This window comes from Aulonocara stuartgranti (genome assembly GCF_965226115.1).
Source record: "Aulonocara stuartgranti genome assembly, chromosome: 5".
Classification (NCBI taxonomy): Eukaryota; Metazoa; Chordata; class Actinopteri; order Cichliformes; family Cichlidae; genus Aulonocara; species Aulonocara stuartgranti.
This window is the reverse complement of record NC_138943.1, coordinates 29813903-29826373: the sequence shown is the minus strand read 5'-3', so window position 1 is coordinate 29826373 and position 12471 is coordinate 29813903. Positions and strand designations below refer to the sequence as shown.

At 41.2% G+C, this 12471-nt stretch overlaps 1 protein-coding gene across 1 annotated transcript in view; it reads right to left on the bottom strand.

Annotated features, from left to right (window-relative positions):
• dnah1 (dynein, axonemal, heavy chain 1) overlaps positions 1 to 12471 on the bottom strand; it is a 29434-nt gene that overhangs the window by 1290 nt on the left and 15673 nt on the right. Inside the window, exons 45-75 of the mRNA XM_082532803.1 lie at positions 12079 to 12252; positions 11503 to 11681; positions 10967 to 11197; positions 10591 to 10787; positions 10277 to 10412; positions 9912 to 10120; positions 9662 to 9833; positions 8841 to 9032; positions 8627 to 8737; positions 8291 to 8476; positions 7989 to 8180; positions 7698 to 7865; positions 7402 to 7593; positions 7044 to 7175; positions 6722 to 6847; positions 6492 to 6611; positions 5732 to 5881; positions 5473 to 5633; positions 5060 to 5285; positions 4712 to 4907; positions 4449 to 4600; positions 4163 to 4363; positions 3908 to 4048; positions 3627 to 3785; positions 2979 to 3110; positions 2673 to 2843; positions 2348 to 2527; positions 1913 to 2089; positions 1117 to 1287; positions 803 to 933; positions 210 to 354 (exon numbers count right to left, since the gene is read on the bottom strand). Of these exons, the coding sequence (XP_082388929.1) occupies positions 210 to 354; positions 803 to 933; positions 1117 to 1287; positions 1913 to 2089; positions 2348 to 2527; positions 2673 to 2843; positions 2979 to 3110; positions 3627 to 3785; positions 3908 to 4048; positions 4163 to 4363; positions 4449 to 4600; positions 4712 to 4907; positions 5060 to 5285; positions 5473 to 5633; positions 5732 to 5881; positions 6492 to 6611; positions 6722 to 6847; positions 7044 to 7175; positions 7402 to 7593; positions 7698 to 7865; positions 7989 to 8180; positions 8291 to 8476; positions 8627 to 8737; positions 8841 to 9032; positions 9662 to 9833; positions 9912 to 10120; positions 10277 to 10412; positions 10591 to 10787; positions 10967 to 11197; positions 11503 to 11681; positions 12079 to 12252 (5210 nt within the window). The remainder of the gene's footprint in view (positions 1 to 209; positions 355 to 802; positions 934 to 1116; positions 1288 to 1912; positions 2090 to 2347; positions 2528 to 2672; positions 2844 to 2978; positions 3111 to 3626; positions 3786 to 3907; positions 4049 to 4162; positions 4364 to 4448; positions 4601 to 4711; positions 4908 to 5059; positions 5286 to 5472; positions 5634 to 5731; positions 5882 to 6491; positions 6612 to 6721; positions 6848 to 7043; positions 7176 to 7401; positions 7594 to 7697; positions 7866 to 7988; positions 8181 to 8290; positions 8477 to 8626; positions 8738 to 8840; positions 9033 to 9661; positions 9834 to 9911; positions 10121 to 10276; positions 10413 to 10590; positions 10788 to 10966; positions 11198 to 11502; positions 11682 to 12078; positions 12253 to 12471) is intronic.

Here is a 12471-nt window from a genome sequence, read left to right as displayed (position 1 = left end):
AGGAGGAGAACAGAAATATCTTTATTTGATTTTCTGCCCAGTGAAATGGCACTTCAAATATTCAAGTCACAAGTGTGCACAATCTAGTGATACAAAAATTTGAAGAAAAAAAAGGATAACAACAGAGAGAAAAAAAGAGAATACATTCACATGTGCAGCCCCTGCTACAAAGTGAGTCACATGTAAAGTAACAGCTGTGTGTGCCTTGCCTTGGCTTTCCACATATCAGGCACCGCATTGTTGAATAAGCTGCGGGCCATAAGCTCGAGCGCGGATGACATCACCACTGAACCTTTCAAAGCCTTCACAATATCTCTGAGACTCAGAGAGATGACCTCCAGCAGCTTGTTATATCTGAAAGATAAAAAACAAACAAACACAATTACAAGTTACTAAAGCACTAATAACCACATGCCCACAGTTTGAGTAAAACGCAATTTTCAGGGCATGACTTACCAGAAATCTACTAATATGTGTGAGGTAATGAGACACTCCCAGATCAGGTTGATTAATGTGCAAAAATTTCTTTTTGTGCATAGTTCCACAAAAACAGATAAGCATTCACCTTGCAGAGGAATGATGAAATGACCCCGTATGTTTCATTCCTCCTCAAATTTCTTCGTGATAACAAAAAACCTTCACTTAATGGACAAAATATTTCTACTCTCTATATATACAAAAAAAAAAAAAAGTTTGCTGATCAATACGAATGACTCGGGAGATGCTAAGTCGGATTCTGGGACCTTCAGCCTCCAGACTCACTCTGGACAAATTTCTGACTAATAGTACAGCCTAATGTTACCTGATGACCTCCTGGATGAGCACAGTGTTCATGGACTCCTCGTAGAGCACCGGGTATTTTCCCATCACTTCTTCAATGTCAAAAGGAGGAGGGATCTTTTCAACGATGCCTGCCACTATCTCCTCCACTATCTGTAGCGAAGAAAGAAAAACAGATCATAGACAACACATCACATGCCCCGCACCTCTCAAACTCTATTTAATTACAAAGCAATCAATAACAATTAGTGCTAAATTGAATTATTAAGCAATCAATAACATGATGCTAGTAGTAATAATAAAGACATCTAAAGACAAATGAATCTGTATCAGTACCTCCTCAAGAGTTTTGCCCTCAGCAGATGTAGCTCGGGGCTGGAGACGAACCACAGCTTCTAACAAGCCAAAGGCCTCATTTTGAGCAAAGGTGATGTTAGCGTTGTCATGGAGACCAAAGATCTCAGGTGTGTCATTGATGGGCAAACCACGAATGTATGCCAAATAACCCTAGGGTCACAATTGCCATGACAGCGAGTCAGTCAAGCAGTCAGTGTTTGACATGATCAGAGTTAACATTTTACAGCATTTTTAACAAAATGTCTTGATTGGACTGCATTTCTAGTCTAAGCTTAAATCACAAGCTTTCAGGCTTTTCTGCAATCTGTGTTACTGCAGGCAAATACTCACCGCCTCTCTTGTTATATTTCCTTGTTTGAGAATGGCAGCAAGAAGAGAGAAAACAGTTTCTATTGTTGTGAACTTGTTAAAGAACAAACTCACACAAAGGGAAACACACTGTGGCATTGCAGCACAGTAACTCATGTGATAGTTTAACTTCTCTGAGCTGTGGAAACTTTTGTTCTCTATGACTGATTTGTATTTGATGGCTGTGTGACTCATGGTGTTTTACATGACTGATGTTTCCCCCCAGGCTTGGCTAACTTAGCCTTACTTCCAAAAAATGCATATAGCACGACTCTTTTCTGTTTTTTAAAACAAACATACTGTATGCCCCTATTTAAGTTTGATAAGGCACACACTTGCCTTTTATACTTTGCTTGTCTCACAATCAATAGCCTGTTATAAACTCAAAATTATGTATAGTAAACAGAGAGTTCTGAGTTTATCTAACCTTGATATCCAGTTTTGTGTCTATTTGCCGGTAGACTCCAGATGCACAGTAGACGTGATCACTACTGAGGACAGCAGGACAATAGAAGTCCTCCACCACACTGAGCAGACATCGTCTGTCCCAGTCATCTGTCACACGGCCACCATAATTAATCTCTCCTGCAGTGTATTTTAGAACCTGGACAGGTGGAGGACAGCAATGGGAGACAGACAAATGAACATGCTCAGCACAGGCAGATGCACACACATAATTTCTACCAAAAACCAGAACACAGGCGTCTTTCCTAGATGGCCTGTGTTTCTGCTTATAGCTTATACATCAACTATCTGTAAGAAACATTCTTATAACTGTAAGAAACAGTATGTATAAGTAGGAGCAATTTGAAACATCATCTTCAAATAGGTAATGAAACAGAGACAGAAGTGTTGCCTCCACCTTGTATGGGATGTCCTGGTACTCATCCAGGAACATTTTGAGCTGGCTGATACAAATGTTCAGGTCGCCATCAGTGAACTCATAGGGAATGTTGAAGCCCAAAGGGCCAAACTTTCGTCTCTCCAAAGCAATTCCATGGAACAGGCAGAGAGACAGCAGCAAAGACTTAAAGTCTGCTGTCTAGACAAGAAAGAAGAGTAGAGGAACCATTCATAGCAAATCTACACACTGGTTTGAGAAGACTTTACTATATGTTGTCAAACCAAAGCAGCAGGAGCTAAATATGGGAAACCAATCAGAGACACTAGAAGTACTTGAGACAGACCTTGGTGGAAGAGGAGAGAAAATCATTAGTGAGCCTCATGTAGGTTTTCTGTAGGTTGGCCTTGATGCCTCTTGGAGGTTCAATGGTCATCTTGGAACCATTCTGCAGAACAGACACCGGGAACTTATTGCTGGGAAGACTTGTGAGCCACAGGCGGAAGTTCTCGTGCACCTGTACAGGAAAAGAGACAGATTTTTCCCTTGGAATATAAAGGATGAAAAAGCTCTGTGTCCTTGGCTAGTCTAGCATATACACACTGAGGATCTGTTTTGCTTCTGGTTTATATTTGTGTCCTCTTGTTGTCACCTTTAGTGGGTTGATGTTTTCAATAAGTCTCTCCAGGGTAGGCATCCAGCTGGGTGCCAGATGACAGTTCTGGAAAAAAACCCAGTGACCTCTTTCCACGGCATCGTGCATCATACTCTCAGCCCAGGGGCCCTGAATCACACAAATGACAGCATTTCTGATAGGTTTAATCATTATTGGAGAAGCTGGTCTCATAAATAATATTTTGACTGTGGGCCTCAGTGCATCTGCCTACAGCTGAAAGGTTTTGGACACTCAGTTGAAAGACAGAAATTGAGAAGGGGGATACAAAAAGCCTGACACGAGCCAAGATCACGTAATTGCAAGTAATGTGATGCTAATGTCTATTGAACGTCTAAAGTGTGCTGCTAGAAGAATGTTGCCAGCACGGTTTAAGGTTTTTGGACACTGAGTCTGCATTTATCATTCAAGCTTCTTAAGCTCATTTATGGCCCCTAGAGTACATTGTCCTGGAATGGTCATAAATAGTGAAAACAATTAGCACAGCGGTGCTCTCATTCTCATTCTCACCAAGACAAATGACACTGGCCTGGTTCAGTGAAAATGTGATTTACAGCAGATTCCTGTGAGTCAGAGTGTGTGTGTGAGAGAGAGTGAGAATTCCCAGGCCCCCCTTCTAAAACTGACCTGGCCTTGGCCAAGAGAGATGGCGCTCATTTTCTTGGAGAATTGCATGACATCAGCAAATTTGTAGAGGTCAGCAGCAGGGTCGGTGCCAGGGGACAGAACAAAGATCAGGGGAGTGGAGGAAGATGACTCTGCGAAGACGACAGACAGGTCTGATGTCTGCAGAAAGATGGAAAGAGAAATAAGCCATAATTGATGTTATCACATACTGTGTCATAGTGTCATGTTACTGCACACAACTGAGATTTACTATGCATTTTAAGACGGGAGAAGTACTTTACCTGAGGCTCTATGAAGCGCTGTCCTAACTCAGCAGCAACAAAGTCCTGCAGGCCTTGAATGAGGCAGTCAGCCCTCAGACAGCGCAGGACCAACAGCTTCTGGAAAGAGTCCAGGATGACATCCCACGCTCCTGGGAGGGGCTCCCTTTAGGCAAATATACAGACATAAGCACAGCTTGTTAGACACTCACAGCTTCTGCAACGTACAAATGAAGGTGCAAAGTGTGAATGTGTTAGCACGGTGTTTGGCTTTACATGCCTGTGAGGCTGGCTACTGTCAAAAATTTTCTTGAAGCCCTCCAGATGTTCAGGGAAGCTTTGCGCCAGGTTAGAAAAATTTTTCAGAGTGCTGAGGCCTAAAATGTCCTGCCAGGCACGTTCTGACAGCCAGCTTACTGCTGGGTTGGCCAGCTGTTGGACAGGCATTGCTCCAGACAACAGGTAGCGCCACTCGACCTGTCAAAAGGAGGCGATGCAGCTTCATCACGTGTATTTAGGCTGCTTAAAGAAGATGACAGATCCCCTTCTTGCCGTTACTCACCATGTCAATCTTTTTGTCGTTCATCATGATGCGAGCGCACAGGAGAAAGGCAAACATCAGTTTGTGTTTCTCAAACAAGCTGCGACATATATTACCATAGAGGCTGAAGGTGAAATATTCATTGATGTTCCAGATTCTCTCCTCCACTGTGTCTGTGTGAAACATGTCAAGAAAAAAGGTGCTACCATAACATTGTTCACATCTGGTTCTTGTGATTTTGTTATCTTCACACATGTAGTTCAGTGTATAATCTTGCTGACTACCTGCACTTCTAGAGTTGGCAATACCAGACAAAAAGATTCCCAGGAACCACTCCAGAGAGTACTGGTACATTGGGTCAACATTGGACAGATCTGACACGCAGAAGAAGAGGATCTGTGCACGCACAGCCACAGGGACATACTCCAGACGGGCAGCATCAATGTTCTGCTCTGTCTTTTCTGCTGCCTTCACTTTAGCCTGCCAGAAACCCCAACATCGAAAACAGAGCAAATGTGGCTTAAAAGTTTAATGATGCATCACCAACATTTTATGAACAAGGGTGTAAAGAAAATTATTTAAACACTTCCCCGATATACAATATTGGACACAAAACTTTTCCACTGCCTGACCTTGATCTCTCCAGCTTTGATCTTCGAAGCCTCCAACACTCGGATGAGCTCCTCATTGTCCACAGGATTGCCTTCTGTGGAGCTGAGTCGGAACAGTATCTCATCCTCAATTTCTTTCAGTTCCTGCTTCATCTTGGCATTGCTGGTGATTAGCTGGTTCTTTGCAACCTCCAAGTCTTGCTGCTCTTTAGCCACCACCATCCCCAACAACTGGTCTTGTAGACCACTGAATATAAATAGAATGCACAGTCCCACAAATTCAGACCGTATGAGTAAGTATCACTAACAGAAACAGGTTTGCAGGATTCAGGACAATGTCCAAGCAATTACATTTTAACATCCTGCCAATCTTTTCAGTTATGGACTAAATAAATTATAATCACAGCAGATACTAAAATTAAAATGTGTGTTACCTGGGTGACAGGGTGAAGTTTATGAGTGTGACTTTGGCAGAAAACTCTGGAGAGTAGTGTGGGTTGGGCAGCTTGGTTGTGAGGTACATCTTGAAAGACTCGTGGTAGTCGATGAGTGAATCGCCCAGTTTCAGTAAAGTATGGCCTTGCTGCTTAAAAGTCTTAATAGGTGTGAGATAAACATAGTGGTGTGTTAGAAAGGTGAATAACACTGAAATAAAAAGAACCATTTGTTTGCAGCAGGTGTGTGAGTAATTACCTGTTGTAACAGGACAGGTTCTAGAGCAGGATCTAGTTCTTCCCCCACATTCTCTAAGAGGCAGGGTTTACCGAAGCGGATTGCATTCTCAAGCCTGCGCAGGAAGTCCCGGTCACTGAGTTTCACAACCTCCAACCCACTGTCCTTTTCCTGGGTGACCACAGGAAACATTTATGAGTAAGCAGTAAATCAAAAATCTATTTAAGCATGTATGTGTTAATAATATGTCCAGAGTTTGTTACACATCACTGCAGGTACCTGTGATGTTGTTGTTAACATATTAATTATGTGCACTAGAAACTTTATGATACTGACACTTGATCATATAATTACATATCACATTAAAAAAATAAATTAAAGGAACACTTTTTAATCAGACTATAGCATCAAGATAGTTAAACTTATGGGATATTGATGTGGTCAGTTAAGTAGCGGTTGGGGTCAGTTTCAGCTGCTTTGGTGTTAATGACACTAACAACAGGTACACTGGAGGGTCAATGAGGCAAAAACAGCAATAATTTTACAGGTAGAGGCCACTGACATCTTCCCCTTCTCATCTTTTCAGCCTTCTGTAGGTCAATCATTTTCATTTCCATCAAACAATGTGGCATCCTGTAATTCCTAACACAATCCCAAGCAAATATCTGTATAGTTAAATGTATGTTAAAGTGTTCCTTTATCTTTTTTGGGCAGTGTATATCCAAATACTGCTCTTTTTCTTCTCTCAAGTTTTGACATAATCAGCACAGTTTGACCTCACCATGTTTTTAATCCATGTGTTTGCTTGTCCCTGAGGATCAATGAAGAGGGCCCAGCGCAGAGAGTACTGAGAAATCACACCATTTTCCACAGAAAGGTTGTCCTTGGGCAAACCTGCTATCTACAGGCACATAGAAATAAAAAATAACATTAACACAATAAAAAGTCAAATTAACCCAGAAAGGGTGAAAAAACAAAATAAGGCACTCCTATGAATAAATTGCCTCCAACCTGCCAGGTGCGGATGTTCACTGGATCTCCCAGAGTGCTGACCAGGTTGGGTACATCAGTGTGTGGAACACCCAGCTCTTTGAAACCTTTCAGCAATTCTTTAGCCATGGCTGCTCGGTACTCTCCCTGCCCCCCCCCCCCCCCCCCCAAAAAAAACCCAAACAAACAAAAAAACAAAAACAAAAATAATCAACACACAAATTATGCTTCATTGATAACTGCATATACAGTATATTGTATTGTGGGAGAGGACCAGATGGAGACATGCTAAAATGAGGAATATAGACAGATACAGTGCAACATTTTATTATGATAAACTTACAGTGAAGGGTCCCAAGTATGCAATATATCCTGCAGACAGAAGCATGTCACCGGCTACGTTACTGATCATGTAATCCAAATGTTGTACTGTCTCCTTCCAACGCACTTTTTCATCTGCCAATCCACCAATAAGCTGGGAAATATAAAAACAGACTAACATTTAAGGACACATAGTAACTGGTATCGTAAACCTTTCTGCTTTCTGTTGTTTTATTTTTTCATATTTATGTATATGTTCCAAACAGTTTTAGTATATAGACTGAAACAATTGCATTACTATATAAGTTAATGTGTTGTTTCTAACTGCTTGATTTGGCCATGTGGGTTGTAACTGTAATTTTTACTCCCAGTTGTCTGACCTTGTCTGCTCGGACGAGGCGAGCCTCACATAGTTGATACTTATTGTCCAGCTCGTCCTTCTTAGCTAGGCAGTCCTGGTACTTGGCCTGCAAAGTGGCAATCCCAGCTTCAACTCCTGCCAGTTTCTCTTTGGCTTTATCCAGATTTCGCTGGGTTTCTGCTAAGTCCTCTTGGGCTGCCTGGAGAGCTATCTGCACGCAAATTTACACATTTACTGTTTTGATGACTCTGTTATCTGAAAGACATATTACTATATCAATTGTATGTCACACATAAATAATTAACACAGTTTTACCCTTTTAGGTTCCACAGCCTTCGCCACAAAGTTATATGCATGCATGGCTCGCACCCACTGGCAAATGGAAGTGCAAGCTTTGGAAATCTTGGCAATGGAAGCTGGCTGAAATTCCTCATTATCTATATATGGCTGGATTAAGCTGATCACATTCTCTGGGATGTTATCCTGCAGTATAGGAGGCAGAAAAAGCTGCTTTTAATACACTGCAAACATCAAACACTGAAACTTGAAGCATAAACTCAAATCTGAGAAAGTCAACAATAACGTTCTCGTCAATACATACTACACCTTATCATATTTGAAGAGACTTTCCAGAAACTTTCCAGGGTCTTGGAGCAGACCCTTCCCAGGCTCCCAGTAGTCATCAACCTTGGTGCCAGGTTTCTCCCCGGGTACCTTTTTGGGTTTGATGCCTTTCATAATGCACACTGCTTCAATAACCAGCTTTACACCTTGAGGAGGTCGCTGCATGGCTCGCACCTATATAAACCCCCCAAACAAAAAACAACTAAAAAGTTACTGATACTGTACATCTGCACATATCTGATATGTGAGAAATATCTTAGCCAGTCATTATCAAAATCCCTGACCTCAGTGACATCATTCTTGTTGAGTGACTTGAGGCTGGCCAGGGCGGCATCCAAGGCTGGCAGAGCTTCGTCTAAGTCTCTCTGAGCATCTGCTGCAATGGCTCCTGCAACACGGGCCTTCTCTGAAGCTTTTGCCTCCTCTTCTTGCACTGACCTACGGGTCTCCTCTGCAACCACTGTGTCTTTCTAGTAATGTAGAGTAAGAATTACACTCAACATACACATACAAAGCATACACACCTCATACAATGCTGAACAAAAGAAACTGGTCCCAGATTTGGTTGCTCTAACTCTGACTGTATTGTGGTCAAGAAAACTACATTAATGTTTTCTTACTTTAATGGTCTCCATGGTAACTTTAGTGTCCTTAGCAGCCTCCTCCAAAAGAGGTCTCATGGTCTCCAGCTCCTCTTGCATTTTACTCACACCTTCAGCAGTGCTAAGAAGCTACAGGACCATCATATAACAGACATTCAACTAAGACTTCTCATTAAATGCATGAATTTAAACCGTGAACCATGAATTTTCTTGTTATTATACAATGCCTTGCCTTCTCCAGACCAGTATTCATGCGTTGTCGAGAACCAGACAGCTCTTGTTTTTTGCGTCTAATGAGATCTGAGAAGATTTTGAACAGTTCCAGGTAGCTTTTAGGTGTGACATAATTGTGTCGAGAGAGTTCAGCCATGTACTGTTCACTCTTCCTGGCCACCATCTGGTGAATCCTCACACACATTGTTGTCTACAAAAAAAAAATCAGTTAGGAAAAAAAAAATATAGTCACTAGTGTAGCTATTTGTGTCACCTTACAAAATCAAAGGATAAAACTGTGTTGTAGAGACCTGGAAGCTGCTTTTTGTGTATATTAATGCATCAGAAACGTTTACATTTGCTCTAAATCCAAACAGCAGAAGCAGAAATGCAGATTCTTGGCACAGCAAAACACAAACCCGTAACAGTTTAAGAGTCATTTTTCAGATTACTGTACATTTTCCCTAAAATTTCCAAACGATTCATTTTTATCTCTTAGGTCTGAACAATTTTGTGCATAGTTGCAAATAATGAAGGATTTTAGAACAGAGCAGGATGGGTTTTTTTTTTTTTACTTATTTGGCCCTTAATGTGAAAAAAGAAAGCATAAAGACAGATGCTGACTATATAGGAAATAAAAATGATCAATTAACCCATGAAAAAGGAAAGTATACAATGCTAACTCTCAAACTTAACACCGGTGGCAAATTGGCTTCATCTTTAAATGTGTGAAAGCTATCACCATGGTTGCTACAATGTCTTATTTTTATTACATATACTTTGAACATAGTGCTTTCTGGCTTTGTCTACATGCATAGACACAAAATCCAGGATTCTCACCAGTCCCCTCATGGCAGTTGGGTTTGCTTCCACTTGAGGTATCTCACTAAGAAATGATGTGGCCACAGCCAGGAGAGCCTCCTCTGGCCAAGTGCTGAACCAGTCTATGGTACAACACGTCACCAGTGAAGGAAACTGCCTCATTCGTGCACGAAACACCTCACCGATGGGACTGTAGTGGAAAAAAAGAAGAATGCAAATATAAGCAGCAGGAAAGGGAGATTACACATTAAAACTCAGCGTTACTAACCTCATGCAGAGAACAGTGTGAATATTGCTGCGAACTCTCCTGATGTAGGCAGCCATAAGATTGGCTTTAGTTGGCTGGTGGCCCAGGTCTAGCACCACTGGCTTCATTCCCATCAGGATACGCTCCTGCTCATCTGATGCATACAGGTTGGGCACATCACCGCTATTCAAAATGCTGTTGATATCCTCCAGGAACAACTCACTCTTAATCTGGTGATTGGACATTTAACAGTTAACTTTTAACAGTGAGTTTAAAAATTGACTCAGGTTTTGCGTAGTAAGTAAAAGTACATATCCACACATGTAGTTTCTTCAGCTTATTATACAGTCAAGAATATCAGATGGTAAGAATGTGCGGCAGTATACCTGTGTGTCTACAAAGAGGAAGGTGATCTGCTGGTTCTGGAGGCCTGCCTTGAACATGATGTTTTTAATATCTTCTCTCCACTCAGTGTGGCCATAGTTCTTAGAGAGCTCAATCTGGAAACACTCATATTCTGATCTGAGTATGAACAAATGCTTTGTGAAAGCTGAGCCACAACATGATTGGAGCACATTCTCCATGTTTCTATAACAATTAAACTTTAACGTAAAATAAAAGCAACCAAAGGCTGATAGTTGTATGTTACTGAATCTACATCTCAAATACATCTCAGCTATAAGAATGATAGGAATCTTACATATAAGAGGCCAGCTTAGTGAGTGACTGGCGTCCACTGCCACCCACTCCAAGGAGCAGGGCATTGCCTAGGGGCTGCCGCAAGATCCGCCTGATACGACACACGTGCTCAATGGCATCCATAAAGAGCACCAGTTTCATCTTGGTCATGCTGATGTGATTGTAGTCTTCCATGTACTCCTCCATTACTTTTACCAACTAGACAATTTCATATAAAGAAAAACAAGATTAAAATTAGTTCTGCTGAAAGGACAAAAACACATTCATGAGGCCAACAGAAAAAGATCCATGATTATAAATCAGCTGTTTGAAAAAGTGAAAAGAAAAAAAAAATCACCCACCGAAACAATTTTTAAGGCTGGAGTAACAGCGCTCACCTTCTCTTTGTCATCTATGAGTTTATAGCCTTTGTGGTCAGCTCTGGGATCCATGAAATCTCCGTACAAAACAGGATGGCAGGGGACAACCTCTTCAAAGCAGCAGTCAAATTCCTCAATGCAGTCTTTCAGGACCCCTTTGAACCACTCTCTATCCTCATCACACACCAGGCGGTCCTGGAAAATCCGGCAGCTTTCGTGGTACCACAGGTGGAGCAGCTGTACTTTATCCTAAAATAAACAAGCAAAAAAACCCAAACAAAAAAGCTAACTTTGGACTTGGGATTTTAAAATAATCTCAGCAGTTGCCACTGAATTATTAATGCTCTGCTCATATCTGTAAGTCCTGTCGTCTGAGTTTTGCAGGTCGATCTTAAAGTGCTATAATGTAATGACATTACTTATTTCATTGGTTACAGTAAAGAATAAAGTCATGTGACATTAGGAAACGAAAGGATAGACCTACAATGTATTCAACATTATAAATATGACTATTTAATCATAACTACCAACATAACTAATCATGTCAGACTCACCTCTATCATTCTAGCTTCAGCCATGAGGATGCCCTGAAAGACTTTGGATAGATCTCTGAGATTGAAAGTGTAATGGGATTTGGCTGGAGTTGGGAGCAACTGGGAGGTAATGGTAGAGTAGACTCGGATAGTGGCATCTACAAGAGACTCATTCAGTGGCTGGATTGTTGGTACGGGTGCTGATAGGAAAAAAAGAGAGAGATAGAGAGACACACAGAGAAATAAAGAAATGCATTAGATTGGAAGACTTTCACAAAGCACTGGTCCAAGTTTGTTTTTTCCAAAATCCTCCATTTAACAATTGAGCTGTTTTACCTGACCATAATTCAAAAACACTTTAGTTCTTTTTGTATTAAAGAAACACGTATAAAACTGACTGAGTATTAGGAACATTTCCATTTTCTCTATCCCTAAACTCACTGCCTGGTTCCTTTTTATTCATATTTCCATGTGAAAGAGAACAAATAATGAGCCAGAATGGTTTTTAGGCTAATATCTATCCTGCATTCACTAACATAACGTTAACATGTGGTCTTAAATTCAAACCCAGTGGTAGGACTCGGTAGTTCTGCTTACCCATCCAACTTCCTAGAATGGTAGAAAAAATGTTTTTCTTGCTGGCATCATCCAGTTCAGTAAACGACAAGAAGTTGAAGTGGCGTGTGAGGCGCTGAGTTATCGGGTTTCGCCCTCCACCTGGGGGTCCCATGGCACAGGCAAAATTGATATCCACTAGTTGCCTGAAAGTCCCTGTGTACCAACAAAAAGAGAACGCTTCATTTCTGATCCAAAATATTGAAATAAAACACAAATTTTAGTGTTGGAACATGAACGATCAATGTTGTAAGAATGTCCTCAGATGGTACAACTAGGCAATTAATACAAAATGAAGCTAAAAGGTTCAAATGTTTACACAGAAATATTCCTGGGAACAGTAAAAGTGAGAACATGAAATAGGCTGAAAGCTCT